The 18,448-nt window shown below is 44.5% G+C and overlaps 2 protein-coding genes across 8 annotated transcripts in view; one reads left to right on the top strand and one right to left on the bottom strand.

Moving 5' to 3' along the window:
* The window catches only part of IQCH (IQ motif containing H), a gene marked incomplete at its 5' end in the record, with an annotated part of 79,063 nt that extends 74,168 nt beyond the window's left edge, over nt 1–4,895 (bottom strand). For 4 of the 7 annotated variants that reach the window (XM_083713084.1, XM_083713087.1, XM_083713085.1 and 1 more), the window contains 2 exons: nt 1,866–1,945; nt 4,796–4,895. In XM_083713084.1, the coding sequence (XP_083569210.1) occupies nt 1,866–1,945; nt 4,796–4,895 (180 nt within the window). Of the gene's footprint in view, nt 1–1,865; nt 1,946–4,483; nt 4,593–4,795 lie in introns of those variants that run through there. The other 3 variants (XM_083713086.1, XM_083713089.1, XM_083713090.1) reach the window with 2 other exon arrangements.
* The window catches only part of AAGAB (alpha and gamma adaptin binding protein), a 21,067-nt gene continuing 7,464 nt past the window's right edge, over nt 4,846–18,448 (top strand). The window contains exons 1-5 of the mRNA XM_083713276.1: nt 4,846–4,960; nt 11,300–11,490; nt 14,996–15,092; nt 15,576–15,665; nt 16,800–16,883. Of these exons, the coding sequence (XP_083569402.1) occupies nt 4,894–4,960; nt 11,300–11,490; nt 14,996–15,092; nt 15,576–15,665; nt 16,800–16,883 (529 nt within the window). The 5' untranslated portion in view covers nt 4,846–4,893. The remainder of the gene's footprint in view (nt 4,961–11,299; nt 11,491–14,995; nt 15,093–15,575; nt 15,666–16,799; nt 16,884–18,448) is intronic.

The following is an 18,448-nucleotide window of genomic DNA, read 5'->3' as shown; positions in this document are numbered from 1 at the left end:
TGCATCATCAGAGGGTGTAAATATATTTCACAGAAAATGAAAGCAAAACAGATTTATTAAGCACTGCACACAAACACGCACTTTAGGGAGCAACCTCTGCAATTTTACGGAACACAGAAGAGGAGATGAGCAGGTTGAAAGGGGCAGGGAGGGGTGTAAAATATTGGAACCCAAAAAGCATGCATCAGGGAAAAAAACTTGATAACTATCTATTTCTTCTATACAGGCTGCAATCCTAAACACACTTATTATTTAAAATGTATAATCTGCCTTTCCTCCCTAAAGGGAACCCAGGGCAGCTCACAACAATAACATTATATAAAACAATGGAAAAAACACCACAACATATCACAGACAGTACTTAAAATCAAAAGTGCAAAAGTTTCATTGCTGGGAAATGCAATCAGATTTTTCTTTATAAACCTGAATAGGGTTGCACTGCTTAACTGCAATCCTACATAATAATAATTTGTTTATAATAATAATAATGTTTAACAGGTTATTGTATTTTAATATTTTTGTTGGAAGCTGCCCAGAGTGGCTGGGGAAACCCAGCCAGATGGGTGGGGTATATTATTATTATTATTATTATTATTATTATTATTATTATTATTATTACTACCCCACCCATCTGGCTGGGTTTCCCCAGCCACTCTGGGCGGCTCCCAACAAAATATTAAAAGCACAATAAAACATCAGACATTAAAAACTTCCCTAAACAGGGCTGTCTTCAGATGTCTTCTAAAAGTCAGATACAGTTGTACCTTGTTTTGCAGCCGGGATCTGTTCCAGAGCCCTGGCCGCTAGCTGAAAAGGATGCAGGGTAAAGTGCCGTGTCTGCAAACACACACGGAACGGTTTGCACTTTTGCGCATGTGGCAAACCTGGAAGTAACCCATTCCGGTACTTCCGGGTTTCCCGCGGACGTTCGCTGGAATGGACACTAGACAAGGCGGTCATTCGTGGAGGTATTATTGTAGTTGTTTATTTCCTTGACATCTGGTGGGAGTTGTTTATTTCCTTGACATTTGGTGGGAGGGCGTTCCACAGGGCGGGTGCCACTATTGAGAAGGCCCTCTGCCTGGTTCCCTGTAACTTTTGAGGGAACCACCAGAAGGCCCTCGGAGCTGGACCTCAGTGTCTGGTCTGAATGATGGGGGTGGAGATAAGTCCTATTGGACTTAATGAAACTGGCTTCTAGGTACATATACGTAGGATAGTACTGTCAGATTTCTAACCCACGTCATCCAAAATGCTTGAGGCAACTTACAACATAGTACATCCATAACGGAAAGGGAAATAAATATGATGAAAGTATCAATGAAATACACTGTCAACTTAAAATTACCTCCAGGAGCTTAACCAAAAACAATAAAGGTTTGCAGCACTTTAAGCCTGGACTTTGGCAACACTCTAAGAACACAGCAACCAAGTTATAACTCCATACATCATTATGAAATGAGCATCATATTATGACAACAAAGAGGGCATTCTTAGCAGACTGCCAAGATGGTAATGAGACACAGGACTGGAGGTATTTTAAAAAAAATACACAGAGCACAGTGCATGCGGGCTATGTTTTTCAGCTGGAGGAGCACATTTCCTTGTGGGGAATCTTCCAAGAGCAGCATGCCAGTGGTGGGTGCAGCCAGAAGCAAAAGTGTGCAGGGCAACAAATGCACATTTTACCTTTGTGTCATAAGCTTCATTCCAGTCACAGAAAGGTCACAGGTTTCTACACCTACACCTACCCCACACTAGCCTCCATCCAGTCAAGCTAGAGGCATTATCACAGCCCAATGATACATCCCAGGCAACAAAAGCACTTGAGAGGAGTGTGAAGGAGGGTTGGAGAAAGGGGTTACCTGGGGAGCAGATGTGGTCTGGTGAGAGTCCTGATGTCCAAAGGGAGAGGCCACATTTGGCTCCCAGGCCCAAAGTCTGCCTATTAAACAGGAATGGACAGCACAAGCACCTCAGATTGTACCTGGCATGAAGAGGAACTCAAACATCTGATGGAACATGCTTTCTGTAACCTTACTCATCAGAAAGCATGCATATTGCTGACAACGTACTCCAAAACTCTGGATAACCCCACTAAGCAGTTCCATGTAGATATTAAATAGCATAGGGGAGAAAAATGAACCCTGAGGAGCCCTCACTGGAGGCGCCACAGGGCTGAAGAGCACTCCCCAAGCATCACCCTCTGGAAATGACCATCCCAAGTAGGAACCACCACAAAGCTGTGCCACCCCCCTAAGTCAGACAACTGTTCCAGAAGGATACCATGGTTGATCGTCTTGAAAGCCATTGAGAGGTCAATGAGAATTAACTGGGATACATTTCCCTTGTCTCTCTCCCGACATAGGTCATACAGGGCAACCAAAGCAGCTTCTGTGCCAAAACCCCAATTAAAATGAATCTAGAATATCAGTTTCCTCCAAGAGCACCAGGATCTAGTCCACAATCACCTGCTCAAGAACATTTCCCAAGAAGTAGAGGATTAGCAACTGGGCAGTAGTTTCTTAGATTTTCTTAGTCCAGGGAGGGCTTCTTGAGGAGTGGTTCTACCATTGCCTCCTTCAAGCAGGTAAGGACCACCCTCTCTTTCATGGAGACATTAATCAACTCCTTGGCCCAGCCAGTTGTCCCCTCCCTGTTAGTTTTTATCAGAAGAGGAGCAAGGGTCCAGAACTCGTGGTTGCCCTGAGTGAACCAAGCACACTGCCCACCTTATAACAAGTCAGATTTGTCTTATCTTATCTAGTTCAGGATTATGTACTCTATTGGAAGCAGCTCCCCAGGATTTCAGACAGGGGCTATTCCCAACCCCATCCAGCAATATTGGGGATTGAACCTAGGGCCTTTTGCTTGAAAGACAGATACTCTACCACTGAGCTATGGCCCTTCATCTTTTCCTAAACATTACTGTTCATTCAAGTGGCTTTTCCAATATCTAAGCTTTGCAAGATTAATGCAAGGATCTTCACTGCAGACTAATCAAATGTGCTACCTAATTCTAAGCATAGCTTACTCAGAGGCTAGGCCCAGAGTTCAATGGACTTTATTCACCAGTTAAGTGTGCATGACATTGCAGCCTCAGCTACTATGGAAAATCTCAGCTCCCTTGAAATTTTCAATAAACATTGCTAAATCCGATCTTTCTCTGCCAAAAAGCTACGCTTCAATGTGCAAAAGGAGAGGAAAAATAAACATTAACATTTGAAGAAAGCTGGGAGGCATCAAGGCAAGAGCTCACAGAAGTTATGTAAAAGGTGCAATTTGAAAAACAGTTGGAAGGAGGCTCTGGAGCAACCAAAGCATAGAATGTGTTTTTATCTTTCCTATGCCCAGAACTCAGTATAGCCCACATTTCATCCTCACAACAATCTTTTCAGTTGGGTTAGGACAAGTATGTGCATGTGTGAGATGTTAGTCTTTATGATGCCACATGACTGTTTTTAATGAGTTTGGTTTAATTTTCACTACCATTTCAGACTGGTGAGGGCTGATTTAATTTTAATTCTTCAATACCAAAACAGGGCAAGTCCCCACACATAGACATCTAGCATGTCAGAAGGCTTAGCTACAGCCCTCCTTTCTGATATGCTTTTTGTCTACATGGAGGGACTTTACCTTTCTGCACGGAGAGGCACAGGGACTGACCACTTCAGAGAGGTCCACAGTGAGCATAATGTGTGAGGGGAGATTTGCACTTGGGTTGGTGTGGCTATGTGCCCTATGGTGCAGGAAACAGTCCTCTATTTGAAGGAGTCCTCCATTTGTTAGGCTGACCAGTCAAAACCTGGTTTAAAGAAATTCTAAGAAGGGAGTGGGGAGAGCTTTAAGTTGCCCATCAACAATCAGCAAACCTGGACAGCAGAGGAACCACACTAAGTCATCAGGTCACAATGGTGCCAAGATGTATTTCTGTTTAGGAAACAATAGAAGCTGTTTTATATTGAGGGAAACCACTGGGCCTGTCTACTTGCACTGAAAGGTGGCAGTTCTCCAAGGTTTCTTTTAGCCAGGAGGTATTCTCAACCCCACCTGGAAATGCCATAGGGAACTGAATCTAGGACCTACGACATACAAAACAGATGCTTTACTACTGAATTACAGCTCTTCTCTAAACATGTCATGGAACAGTTTAAAATGCAAATGTAAGCTTCCAGTGTGCTTATTTTTAAATGTGCACCTACGCATATGAATTAGCATGTGCCACTTTTAAGTAAACCTTGTGGACGATGCTGCTCCTGCTCGTCTTTTCTTCTTGGCACTTTGTAAATGGCCAGCCTAATCAGGGTCTTCAGGGCCTCAAGGCCATCCTTGCGTCCAATGGGAGCGACGCAAGGCTGGGAGGGCGCGGGAGGCCATAAGAGCAAAGGTTCATGGGAGTTTGGTCAAGTGGCCACAAGGCCAATAGAAACGAGGCTAGTGAGGCGGCCGTGAGGGACCTGACTGCAGTGCTATTTGGACCCACCTGGACTAAAATGCGCCCTATCTCCGCCCCCGGCCCGACCACCTCAGCCATGGGTCCTGGTTGAGGCTCCCTCCCCACAGCGGCGGGACTGCGGTGCACCACGTGACCGTGGCCTTAGCAACGGGACGCGCGGCCCGGGCGGGGCCATTCCTGTCAATCTGAGGGGTTTTTATGTGGAGATGCAGCAGGGAGAAAACATAAACCCTAGGGTGAGGCGAAACCCAATGTTTCCATCTCATTTCACATCTCGTTTCCTCTGCACAAAAGACTTAAACCTCAGTCCACAAACATTCTACGTCTCTCTCCCCTCACCAGGGCGGTAATAGTACGACCCAAATGGCCCGGAAGGGGCGTGATCTAGACCGGAAGAGGAAGCACAGGGCCGTTTCAGAACCTCTCTAGCGGGTGTCATGGCTGTCCCTTGCGCCTTAATCACGAGCTGCGCCGCCGAGTTCCCCGGGGAAGAGCTGGTGAAACGTGAGTCGGCTCGACCCCCGTCAGCCTTGTTTCTTTTAAACTGCTGCGCCGTGGCGTCATCTCCCGGCGCCGCCTCTGATTTTGGCGCCGTTTCTCGTGGGATTTTCACCTCCCCCGCAGCTGCGCCTCGCAGTATTTAAGAACTTCCTCCCCCCTTAAAATGCAAACTAGTTACTTAGTTACGTGGAGTTACACTTGGAGCCTGTTTGCCAAACCCCGAGTTTCCCTCCTCTAAAATCCGGGAAATCGAGTGTCCACGAGCATGTGCAGAGTGTCAACAACAGACCTGCTCTCGGTGTCAGGCTTGAAAATAGCTACTAATAAACGGGAGAGAGCGAGATAAAGCAGACTTTAGGCCTGTGCTGATTGCTCTTCCGAAGTGTGAGGAGTAAAGTGGGTTATGGAAAGTGCTCAGAGATCAGACGCTGAACCTTTGTATTCATATCTTCAGACTTGTGAAGTAATAAAGAGTGCTTTGGAGTATATGCAGAGATCATTTTACTTGCCTCCTTGGTGGCCACAGTCAGTCGTCGCATAGGTGGGAAGGGCTGTCACATTGGAGACCATTTCCTCTCCTCTCTCTTGTCCTTCCTCCAGTACCTCCTGTATTCTGCATTTCACATTTCTCTTGATCTGGTGTTCTCCAAATCTACCTCTTTGGTATCTGCCATCTGTACAGCACACAATATCTGTACAAAACATTGCAATGCCACTTTTCTAGTATATGCCCAAAACAGGTTATAATAAAACAGTTAAAACATATAATTCCAATGAAGTAATTGTTAGACAGGCAAATTTAAAACCCCCAGAAACAAAAGGCATTGTCTGAATCCTCATTTGTTTGCAATCCGTTAACCATAGCTGCTGTTTCTCATATAATGGGAACTATGGTTAACTCTGGATACTTAGTCTATTTTTCTCCTTGTGTAAAGGGACTGTGGGTGGATGCAACAAAGCTTTTACATAATCTTGTTTATTAAACCAAATTTGATCATGTGAACAGCCTGTAGATTTTCTTGCAATTCTGTGAGAGGTTTTCTGAAGTTTACTCCAGCAGGTGGCTCTCCAGACACATAAAGCAGGAGCTCTGTTTGCATACTTTCCCAAACCGGAGAGAATTAAATGAGTTCACTTTAAAAAGCATTTGAAGGAATCACAACTGCTTATACTATGAAGTAAGCTGAATACCTGTTGGGAACACTGTCAAAAGTCAGGCTAGAAGGAATTTGTAGCTTGCTAGAGCAGCTAGTTAGTAACATACAAAGAATTTTTTGTGTGTGTTTGTGTTCTGGATTGAAGTCATAAAAACAGCCACCTATTGATTTGAAGTGGAAATTCCGCTTTTGCACAGTCACTGTCTAGTCTCCTGGGTAGGCTGGACTGGAATCTGTGGCAATATGATGTTTTTATATTAATTGATGTACCATTACATATATGAAATGCAACAAAACAAATAACACAAATGCATGGAGAAGAGAACATATAACCAAATATGAATGCAGTCATAGCTGAAATCATCATACAAATATATTACAATGTGATTACTCCCAAATCAGATTTCCAAAACAATAATTGAGATGACAGGAGGTTGAATCTCTGGCACCCCTGTGTTGATGTATATATGAGTCTTGCTTAGTTGTGTCTGCGGTCATTTGTTGTACACTCCAGTGGTACTACAGCTGAAATCTACCTGGGACCACAGCTGCTGATGTGGACACTGCCTTCAATCCTGAGTGAGAGAAGGTGGGCTATATCAGTGTGGGGAATTGTTACGGGTTGGCAGGCCAGATCCTTATCCCTCCACCATCCCCATAGGCCTATTTTGACAGATGGGTGAGATCACCCACCTGCCAGTAATAAAGACATCAGGTGATTGATGCGTGTCAAAGTTCAAAGGAGGACACAGTGATCAGCAGTCAGCTGATTGTCACTTGCAGCAACATCCTTTGAAGATGCACGTTCAAGCACCAATCAGCTGGTTGATGCTGGGAGTAGATCTTCAGAGAAGCTCCTTGTAAGTAACAGTAAGATGAGCCTTGGTCGCATGAAGTCCTTTTGAAGTCTCTGCAGAGGAGGAAATGCTTCTTAAAGTGGATTATTTCCCCCTCTGCAGAAAAAGCAGCTTGCATTCAAAGCGCTCAAGGAGCTGGTTTGAGTACAAACTGCTGCCTCCAATCTGGGGAGAAAAAAAAACCTTCAGGAGCTTAACTTGAAACGAGAAAGGACTTTTGCTTTTGTTTGTTCTTGGCTATAGCTCATAGTGAGAAGAAAGATTAACCACAATTCCTGGCACGGCATGGCAGTAAAAAGGAGCAAGGTGGCTTCAAGCACATTTGCAAAATCACAGAAAGCCATATCATAGACAAACAGGCCAAACCCTACGGCAAAGGATAAATAGACATAAATCTGACACCAGGAATCACAAGACAGAGAAACCAGTAGGAGAACACTTCAATCTCCCAGGACATTCTATACAGGATCTCAAAGTAGCTGTCTTATTACAAAAGAATTTCAGAAATAGACTGAAAGAGAAGTTGCTGAATTGCAACTTATTACCAAACTTAAAACCATGGAGAGACCTGGTCTGAATAGAGGCATTGGATTCTTATCTCATTATACATGATAAAGCTATTTTTAGCCATCTCACCCCTTGCTTTTTCCTGTAACACCAACTGCAGTCGTTAACAGTCGTCAACAGGTTTTCCACACCTATCAGCCATTCCCACCACCCTTCTGAGTAATACCCCTTCCCATCCTCTCACTATATATAAGGGTCTGGTGACTTCTGTTTCAGTGTATATGAAGAAGTGTGCATGCACACAAAATCTCATACTGATAACAAACTTAGTTGGTCTCTAAGGTACTACTGGAAGGATTTTTAAAATTTTGTTTTGACTACGGCAGACCAACACGGCTACCTACCTGTAGCAATATCATGGTTTGCCTTACTGTGTCATGTGAATCATACCACTGAGTATGTGATTTAAGCAATTGTTCAGTCTTCTTGCTTTCCCCTGTTCTACACTGACCTCTTGGATGCAGAACCGGCCCTCTGGTTCAGATAGGAGCCCAAGTCCACCCCTGTTCAGCGTAGTTCACTTTGCAAATGTGAGTGAGTTGGGTGCCTGCTGCAGCAGATCTTCTTTGTCAGAGCACAGTAGGAAGGTGTCAAAGAGCTGGCTTGCGTTTTGTGAAAACACAAACCACAGAGGTTGGCCTTGAGGCGAGCTGAAGTGTTGTGGTCACCGAGTGCGTCTGTTGATTTTTCAAAGCTCTTTGGATGTGAAACCACAGACCTTCCCTATGGTTGTGAAGATCAAAAATGAAAAGCGAGCAATTCCATCGAGACACGGTTGTTTCCAAACCCACGTATTTTTGCCTTTATAGCAGTTTTCTGAAAAGCCTTTTTTGGGGCCAAAAGCAAGTGTGGACTTGAAAGCTTATCCTAAAATGGTTATGTTCTCTCCAGCTAGATATAGAAAGGTATCATTATAGTGGGAGGGCTCTATGATATTTGCATGAAAACGTACACTGCTTTTGAGGGAAACTTCTGAAACCCAACGGCTTGAGTGCATCTATTCCAAGGTTCTGGAGGGCTTGCGGGTGCTATTGCACGCTAGTGTGTGGGATGTAAGTTAAAGTTGGAGCTATTTGATACAAATGGATCACAGATGAATCAGGTTGCCTCTCCCTTTGGCTAGACTAAGAGCTACTTTTATGGGAAGGCCACTTATGGGATGAAGGTGGGCCTCAGCTCCACCCAACCCACAGAGTGGGCTGCCAGGAAGCCCTGCTGCCACAGTCATCTCTCTCTTCACACACTTTTTGTTGTCTCTGTGTTAGCAACTTGAGCGGGGAAACTGGCATTCCTTAGTGACTGCCTTGGCCTCCACAAACCTCTTGTTCATTTCCAGAAGCTCTTCTCTGGGCCTTATCTCTGCCTATGGTGTAGTAGTGGTGACCAGAAAGAGAGCTTGGTTTGCTGTGACCTACCTGAGAGGCCTCAGTATTAGTGTTACCATTTGTTTACAAAATTTCAGACTCTGTTTCATTGTGTCATGAGCTATATGAAATTGTGCTCTTGTTTTTACTGCTGAACATTTTATTTCAAAATAGTTTTGAGCTATTATATGAGAAGCCATTCATAAATCAAATCAATTAAATAGTAATTTCAGGGCAGTTTCTTATGTATTACCACAGGTATCAAAATAATGTAAAATAAAAACAGCCATTAAACACCCCACCCCCAAAGTAAAATGGCCACATGAGAAAATACAAAACTCAAGAAGTGGCAATCACTAATTTTCCTGGGAAAATAAAAATGTTTTCACTTGTTGCATCCATGCCTCCATGGGAAGGGAGTTCCACAGTTGAAGGAGCCGCAACAGAGAAGGTCCTTGCATCCCTACCCAGGGGCCAAGCTCACCAGTTGGATGAGAAGAGCCTCCACGCAGTCTACTGCAGGGTCTGGAATGGTTGATATTTTCCCAGCAGTAGTCACCATGATGCCTTTCAGATGCTGTTGATTTACAGCTTCCATCATTGTCCCTGATTACTGGCTAAGGCTGATGGGAGTTAGAGTTCATTTACATCTGGACAGCACCATGTTGGCTAGCCCCGATCATGTTAACACGTTTTATAACTGGCTTTAGGATTCTCATTGCCCTCCTGAATTTTAATGATTTTATGGATTTAGCTGTAGGACCTTCAAGTTGCAGATACAGTGGAACCTCGGGTTTTGGACGTGATCTGTGACGGAGGCATGTCCGCAACCCGCAGCGTTTGTAATCTGCAGTGCTGCTTCTGCACACGTGCGTGATGTGATTTGGCGTTTCTGCGCATGCACAAGTGGCGAAACCCGGAAGTAACCCCTTCTCGTACTTCCAGATTTCCCGCAGTACACAACCTGAAAACGTGTAACCCGAAGCGTCTGTAACCCAAGGTACCACTGTACCTAAATGAGATGGCAATCCTAGGCTTACTCGTATGAACACTCCTGTTTTTATTGAGGTTGTGTACAGGAGTGCAGACTCACTCTCTTCTCTCATTTGACTAGAGTACTATTTGGTGTGTGTGACATCTCTTTCCTTTGGTCATAAAGCTCACAGTGTGGTCAACACACTCTCTTACCTTCTCTGCTACCTTGCATGGTAGCAAAATAGGAATGGAGGGATGATGCAGTCTGCTTTGAGCTTGGAGAAAAGGCAGGGTTGATAAGTAGTAAATAAACTGAAGGGGAAAAGAATAGTAGTCATTTAATACTCACTAATGGCTTAATGGGACGCAGGTGGCGCTGTGGGTTAAAGCCTCAGCGCCTAGGACTTGCCGATCGAAAGGTCGGCGGTTCGAATCCCTGCGGCGGAGTGCGCTCCCGCTGCTCGGTCCCAGCGCCTGCCAACCTAGCAGTTCGAAAGCACCTCCAGGTGCAAGTAGATAAATAGGGACCGCTTACCAGCGGGAAGGTAAACGGCGTTTCCGTGTGCGGCTCTGGCTCGCCAGAGCAGCGATGTCACGCTGGCCACGTGACCCGGAAGTGTCTCCGGATAGCGCTGGCCCCTGGCCTCTTAAGTGAGATGGGCGCACAACCCCAGAGTCTGTCAAGACTGGCCCGTACGGGCAGGGGTACCTTTACCTTTACCTTTTAATGGCTTATTAATGGAATAGTGGGAAAGGACCATAGCTCAGCGATAGCATTTGCTCTGCATGAACAAGGTCCCAGGCATCTGGGGCGACCCCTGCCTGAAATCCTGGAGAGTTTCTTGCAGTCAGTGAGGCAAATACTGGCCTAGATCAACTTGGTATAAGGCAGCTTCTTAGGCACCCACCAAAATGACGTCAACAATGCTGCAGAGGCTTTGGTTTTATTTATTTACAGCAGGGGTTTGGAACCTACCTTTCCCTCCTCCTCACTGGGCAACTTTGGCAGATGGAAAGGGGCTTTCCTTTGAAGTTGGTCTGCAAGTAGTTTCATCGCTGCTTTGAAGTGGACTTCAAGGTGATTTTGCTGCACCTTTATGTACCTCACACCTGACCTCATCAGGCATGGGGCAGGTGGGTGTGGCTTGGGGAAAATGGCTTCCTGGGTCTGATTAGGAGGTTTCCCTACCACTGGTGTGCAGCATTTTTATGCCCCCCTTTAACAACAAATTCACTGGGTGATGAAGAGAGCATCTGACTAACATTAACAGCAACACAGTAACATCTGTTTGGGCAAGATTGTGCAAGCATTTTTGGGTGTCCCTCTTTTCTCTCCCCACTCCCTTGGCTTCCCAAAGAGGACAGCGGCTGCGAGGTCATGATCATCACCTCTTAAGGTCCCTCCATATGTTCCTCTTTCAGGTATCATTGGGACAAATGAGCTTCCCGAAGATGTTTCCACAGGCAGCGGAGCCCGGTTTTACCCCTGGACAATAGAGAATAAATACTACTCGGCTGACATCCATCTCTGCGTTGTGACAAGTCAGTTCCTTGTGACAGCTGAAATTGCTGAGTCAGTGCAAGCCTTCTTGGTTTATTTTGACAGCACATCAGTGAGTACTTCAGAACTTCAGTGCCTGCCTGTCTTAATGGATCATGTGTGATCTTTTAAAATTGCTGCTGGTTTTGCTTGTTAGATTGTTTTGCTTTCTAGGAGGGGGTTTGGTCTTGTTATTAGAGTTTACTTTTGTTTTGTACTGTTGTCAGTTTCCTGTAACCTGCCTTGTGTATTTTTGTAGAAAGGCAGGGAATGAATTCATGAATAATAATTTTGATCTCTGCAACCCTCTGTCTCTGGAAATTATAATGGCCAATTCTGGAACTGACAAATAACTTGGTAAGTTCCTTGAAAGTGGTTTTAAGGTTGCTTGCCCCAAAACTAAGGAAGAACTTGTAAAAAGCAACAGGGAATTCTTGTTTATATTTTGCTCCCAGACTCTCAGGAACACCGTCATGTGATAATTCCAGCATGGATATTTATGTGCCTTTTAATGTTGGCTACCTTCTCCTCATATTAAATTGATGCAGTTGTTAGAATGTTTTTCCCTCTCTTCAACAACACCTATGTTGTGTAAATTAGCCTTTGCCAACTTGCTCTTTTGGATCACAATTGCTATGCTGGCTGGAGCTCATGGGAGATATGGACCAAAACATCTGGAGGGCACCAGATTGCTGAAAGCCTTTTTGGCTGTGTTTTTAGAACAACACCATCCCAATTTTGGAAATTCCAGCTGAGCTACGTCATTACCATTTCTGTTACACATACATAATGCTTGTAGAAAAAAGTTTCCTGGGAAATTGTTAAGCAATTTCTATTTGTTTTATATAAATTTGTATAGCAGTCAGGGGTTGCCAGTGTGCACTAGTTGGACTCCAGATATATAGTTAGGTTCCCAGCTTCCATCAACCCCAGCTGGCAGAGCCAGTGATCAGAAATACTGAGTTGCAGTCCAGCAAAATATGGAGCGCACCACTTTGACTACCCCTGGATAGTTTCTGTTTACTTGGGGATAGCTTTATTACATATGTTATTGTGAGAGGGTTTCTGTTGTTGTTGTTTAGTCATGTCCAACTCTTTGTGACCCCATGGACCAGAGCAAGCCAGGCACTGCTGTCTTCCACTGCCTCCTGCATCTCAGTCAAACTCATGTTCATAGCTTCGAAAACACCGTCCAACCATCTCATCCTATGTCATCCCCTTCTCCTTGTGCCCTCAATCTTTCCCAACATCAGGGTCTTTTCCAGGGAGTCTTCTCTTCTCATGAGGTGGCCATATTGGAGCCTCAGCTTCAGGATCTGTCCTTCCAGTGAGAACTCAGGGCTGATTTCCTTGAGAATGGTTAGGTTTGATCTTCTTGCAGTCCATGGGACTCTCAAGAGTCTCCTCCAGCACCATAATTCAAAAGCATCAATTCTTCGGCGATCAGCCTTCTTTATGGTCCAGCTCTCACTTCCATACATCACTACTGGGAAAACCATAGCTTTGACTATACGGACCTTTGTTGGCAAGGTGATCTCTCTGCTTTTTTAAGATGTTGTCCAGGTTTGTTATTGTTTTTCCCCTAAGAAGCAGCCGTCTTTTAATTTTGTGACTGCTGTCACCATCTGCAGTGATCATGGAGCCCAAGAAAGTTAAATCTTTCACTGACTCCATTTCTTCTCCTTCTATTATCTGGGATGTGATGGGCCCGGTGGCCATGACCTTCATTTTTTTGATGTTGAGCTTCAGACCATATTTTGTGCTCTCCTCTTTCACCCTCATTAAAAGGTTCTTTAATTCCTCCTCACTCTCTGCCATCAAGGTTGTATCATATGCATATCTGAGGTTGTTGATATTTCTTCCAGCAAGCTTGGGATTCATCCAGCCCAGCCTTTCACATGATGAATTCTGCATATAAACTATATAAAGGGGGATACAATATACAGCCTTGTCGTACTCCTTTCCCAATTTTGAACCAATCAGTTGCTCCATATCCAGCTCTAACTGTAGCTTCTTGTCCCACATAGAGATTTCTCAGAAGACAGATGAAAAGGAAATGCAAGAAAGCAAAGAGGGTCTCTGGCTATATTCAAATGTTGTGTTTACCATTAGGCAGCATTACAGTATTACTTTTGCACTTTTGTAACAGCTTTGTTGGTTAAATAGTAAACTTGACATCAAAGTTTTAAAAACTTTTTTGAAAAAGTTTCTCTAGCTCCCAGTGGACTACAACGCAGAAGTGCTCTCTTCTCCATGCGCCAGAAGATTGGTTCATTTCCAGAAGGAAAACTTTCCACTTTTGCTCTAGAGCTAATCTTTCTGTTGCCTTCTCAGCAAAGAGACACAGGGCTCTCTTGTGACAAGCACCTCTTCTGGTGGCATAGTGTTTCATTGGTTAATGTGCATTTTAGTGGGGTGGACTCTTGTTCCTTGTTCCTTTTGTTAGAGTGGCATCTGCCAGGTCTAGCATGTACATTGCTAAGCTGAGGTATATCACTGCATCACAGTGGCACTTCGAAGGAAGTGGGCTGTGATTCCTCCAAGGAGGACATCTTTGAGGCTGACAGTGCAAGTTTCTGTTTTGATGCTTGTAAGATTTCCTCCCTGGAATGAAGGTGGTTGAAAACAAGAGTTACAAGTAGCTGAACCACTATCTAGGCCTGTTATCTTTTCTCAGTTTCATTCACCTCCGTGTCTAGTCAAATTTGAGATGCTTGTTTGTTGCTAAGTGGTGGCAATTAAAGGACAGGAGGAAATCAAGTGTGGAGTAATTGAGCAATGTTCTCAAAAGCAATCTTGGAACCCAAATCTCTTTCCTGCCCCATCAAATGCCAGCATTTACAAGCAAGAGTTGGATTTGCATTCCAAATCCCACTTCGTATATATCCTTGAGCAAGTTGCTCTGTCACATATTCAGTTCCTGTCCACTGCTGCTCTGTGCGCAAATTAGGAGTGTGTTTCATTTTTCACAAAATGATCCTGATTCCCAAAATAATTAGCCAGAGCAACTAGATAAAGACTTACAACCCTGTCCTGTGCCTGTTGACTTGTCTGCTAGTCTTCTGCATTTTTCTTTTTTGCCCTTTGTTTGGCAACTGGGGGCCAGGTAAGCAGTGCTTGGGTAGTAGGATTTGACTTAGTGAATTCTAGCAGCTGGCCCCTAATCGCACTAAGGACATCACATTAAAATATATTTATGTCTTGCTTTTTTTCACATGAGTTTCAAGGTGGCTTTTCTTCTGGAGATGATCTCTTGTATTTTAATCTCTCTTACTCTCAGCTGTGCTTTCTTATCAGGGCTATGTTATTTATTTACTTTGACATTTATATACTGCTTAATCATTAGCATTTCTAAGTGGTGTACATAAAAATAAACTATGCAGAGAATAAACAATTAAACCTAAACACTGCCATAAAATGCCTGCTGGAATAAGAAAGTCTTTGTCACTGTGCACCTGAAGTTCAGAAAGGAGAGTGCCTCTCTATAACGGTACTTAATGCACTTTCACTTGTAATACTAAATTAAAAAAAAAAATACCCAGAGAAGAAGGCCAGCAACCTCTGTATAATTTTTATAGATCTCTGGGTTGGACAGCATCTCTACGTGGCTCCCTCTCATAGAAGAGTGGCTACCAGAAGTGATGATCTTAGTCTGTGACAGAGTCTCTGAAAATGGTAAGGCAACAAGGCCAGGCCTTTGGGAGGGTGGGCTTGACTGTTCTGGCTGGGGTTGATGGGAGTTGAAGTCCAGAATGCATGGCAAGAACTGGGTTGGCGAATGCTGCTCTCCATCCTAGTAAGATAGCATGGTTTGTGGTTATGTGCTGAATGCTGACCCTGACTTTGTATTTATATCCCACTTTTCTTCCATCATGGGACTCAAGAAGGCAATTTGAGTTCTGCGTCAGCTGAATTGATCAGGTTGTTGAAAGTCCCACCTTCTGTTCTGCAGTTTCCAGCCTTTAATGGCAGCATAAATTAGTTTAAGTGTGATAATATATGATGGCAAGAACAAGTTGCCCATATATAGCTTCTAGGACAAAATAAGAACATTCCCCAAGGCATTCCATCCAAGGAGCTCCCAGTACTGTGGTTCTAATGTGGCTGCAAAAGGAAGTGCAACTATTGTTGGCAAAAACCAGATTCCGTTTATTTTAGGCATCAGCCGTCAGAAAGCGCAAGAGTGGTGCATCAAGCACGGCTTTGAGTTGGTGGAGCTCAACCCGGAAGAGCTGCCAGATGAGGACGGTGAGTTTCCCTCCATGAAGTTAACTTTGCTTCCTGCCTGTCAGTTTCTGCCTAGAATTCTGCAGATTCTTATTTCTGGGCACTCTTCTTCTCTAGCTTCTCTGCCTGCACTGCCTGTCTGTTGTTGGTGACAGACACAGCACCAGAATTACGAATCAGCATTGTACCTTGTGCCATGGCTGCAAGCTGCCTGCCGGTGCTTTAGGGACATAGGATGCTGCCTTACACTGAGTGAAACCAGTAGTCCATCTAGCTCAATATTGTCTACACTGACTGCCATCGGCTCTCCAGAGTTTCAGACAGGCAGTATTTCCCTGTCCTGCCTAGAGAGGCTGGGGATTGAACCTGGGATCTTTTGCATGCAAAGCGGATGCTCTGCCATTGAGCTATGGCCCTTCCCCATGAAACAGCATGCCACATCATAATCTCTTTCCTAGTTTTAAAAATTGCTGGTTTAGAGCCCAGTGGGAAAATTTCAAGGTGATTCATCAGTTTAACAATAAAATTGAACCAGCTAAATTGTTTCCAGTCTTTCGATGGCATCACAGTTTCTCTGGCTTCTTTTGACTCTGTGCAGGAGAAAATCTGTAGACAAATGCTAAAGGCGATCAAACAGAAGTTGTTGGTTGGTGTTCCTTTGTTTTTTTGTTTTTTTAACCCTTCTTCGTTGCTTCCAATTTGAAAACTGAGCTAGAGCCAAAGTCAGCTTTGACAGAGAGCAACAGCTGGCTGAGAACTCAGTATTACACTTTTCATCTTTGTTCCAGGCTCTTTATTTGCATCTCACTCTCCTCCAAAGGTTCAGGATGGGTAATACATTTTGGGGTGTAAGTTGAAAGTAAGAGAGATATTATGCACCTTAACCAAAGGAAGTCTGTGTCGTTTTGGGAAATTGAATTGAATGTTTATCTTCTGAATATCTGAGAAAGTTCCCCAGAATTTACAGAATGGCTTTAAAAAATAAGAAACAGCAACATTATCACAGGCTTCTTTGTGTGTTTAAGTAAGTGCACCCAGAATTCCTAACTAAATTAAGAGATGGTGTCTTCTTCTTCCCAGTTTCTTAATCTGTTGATTGGTTTCTGAAGAAGCCTTTTTAAAAGCACATTTCCTTTCCCCTCTCTGCTTCTTTAGACGACTTTCCAGAATCGACAGGAGTGAAGCGAATCATCCAAGCCTTGAATGCCAATGTTTGGTCAAATGTGGTGATGAAAAATGGTACGTCATTTTCGATCTGCTTTTTAAAAACAGTGTCTCTTCCTCTGTAACTTCCTCTGCTCTCCTGCTTTGCTCAGGCTCCTCTTCATGCCGTCATTCTGCGTCAGAATTAGCACTCGAGGCTTATGAGAAATTAAAGCTCATTCAAGCAGAGCCCTGGCAGCCAAGCCACCAGCCTCAGCTCGCTCTAGCCCCTAAAACTAGAAATGAAGCTCCCTCTGGTGCTCTGTGCTTCACTTCTATATTTACAGCCTTCCATCCCATCACAGAGCAATGGCTCGGAGCACATCTCCTTTTAACAGGGTCTGAAATGGCCTGGGTTGCAGGAGACACCTGGCTGGTCTGATTCCCCAGCTGCTTGGAACTGGATGCATTTCCTTTGCAAGTGAAGAAAAACAAAAAGTTCCTGGATTGGTCAGATAACGTCACCTCTTTGGACATATAATTACATTTGAGATGTGATACTAGCCGGAAGTAGTGTTGACACCCTGGATTGTCTTGCTCCGTATTCCTTTCCCTTCTCCTTTCTTCTTATATTCACATTCATTCACATTTCTGCCTTTCCTTTCCTTAGGGCAATGTACCTCATTCTTCCCCTCTCAGTTTTTCATCACAATAACCCTGTGAGATTATTTAGGCCAAGAGTGTGACAGGTCCAAGGTCACTCAGGGAGCTTCGTGGCTGATTGGGATTTGACCCCTGGTCTCTCTAGCTCCTAGTCCAGCACTCTGACCACTGCACCACGCTTTCCACTGTGTTTTCTCACCTCAAAGACTTCTAGGTGGGCAGGGGTGAACTTGTGTGGAGTTGTAGTCCCAAAGCCTTGGGGTTTTGCATCCCTGTATCATGCTGAAGGGATGCGGGTGGTGCTGTGGGTTAAACCACAGAACCAAGGACTTGCCAATCAGAAGGTTGGCGGTTCGAATCCCCGCGACGGGGTGAGCTCTCGTTGCTCGGTCCCTGCTCCTGCCAACCTAGCAGTTCGAAAGCACATCAAAGTGCAAGTAGATAAATAGGTACCGCTCCGGCGGGAAGGGAAACGGTGTTTCCGTGCGCTGCTCTGGTTCGCCAGAAGTGGCTTAGTCATGCTGGCCACATGACCGGGAAGCTGTACGCCGGCTCCCTTGGCCAATAAAGCGAGATGAGCGCCGCAACCCCAGAGTCGGTCATGACTGGACCCAATGGTCAGGGGTCCCTTTACCTTTACCTATCATGCCGAATACATGACAGCTGAGACTCTGTGCTTTGAATACTCCACCCTCCTTAGTTCCATAATAACAGAATGAGCCATCAATGGTATCAGAGCACATCTGCTCATTTGGGGGAATGCGCAAGGCTAACCACTTGGTGGCTTCAAGGTGGGAGTTTTCAGACCTCCTTTCTTTAAGTCGACACTCACAGATGTTAACACATCACAGCAGAGCAAACTCTGTAGGACTCCACCGGGGAGGGAAATTTCCCTTTGATTGCACAGATGGTTACAAAAAACTCAGGGGGCTTCTGAATTTAACTTCAGTGTGGCACCATTGTAGCAAATGGCAGAAGAAGTCCCCCACCCTTGTAGC

Source organism: Podarcis gaigeae (assembly GCF_964106915.1).
Source record: "Podarcis gaigeae genome assembly, chromosome: 14".
Taxonomy (NCBI): Eukaryota; Metazoa; Chordata; class Lepidosauria; order Squamata; family Lacertidae; genus Podarcis; species Podarcis gaigeae.
This window is presented reverse-complemented; position numbering and strand designations above follow the sequence as displayed.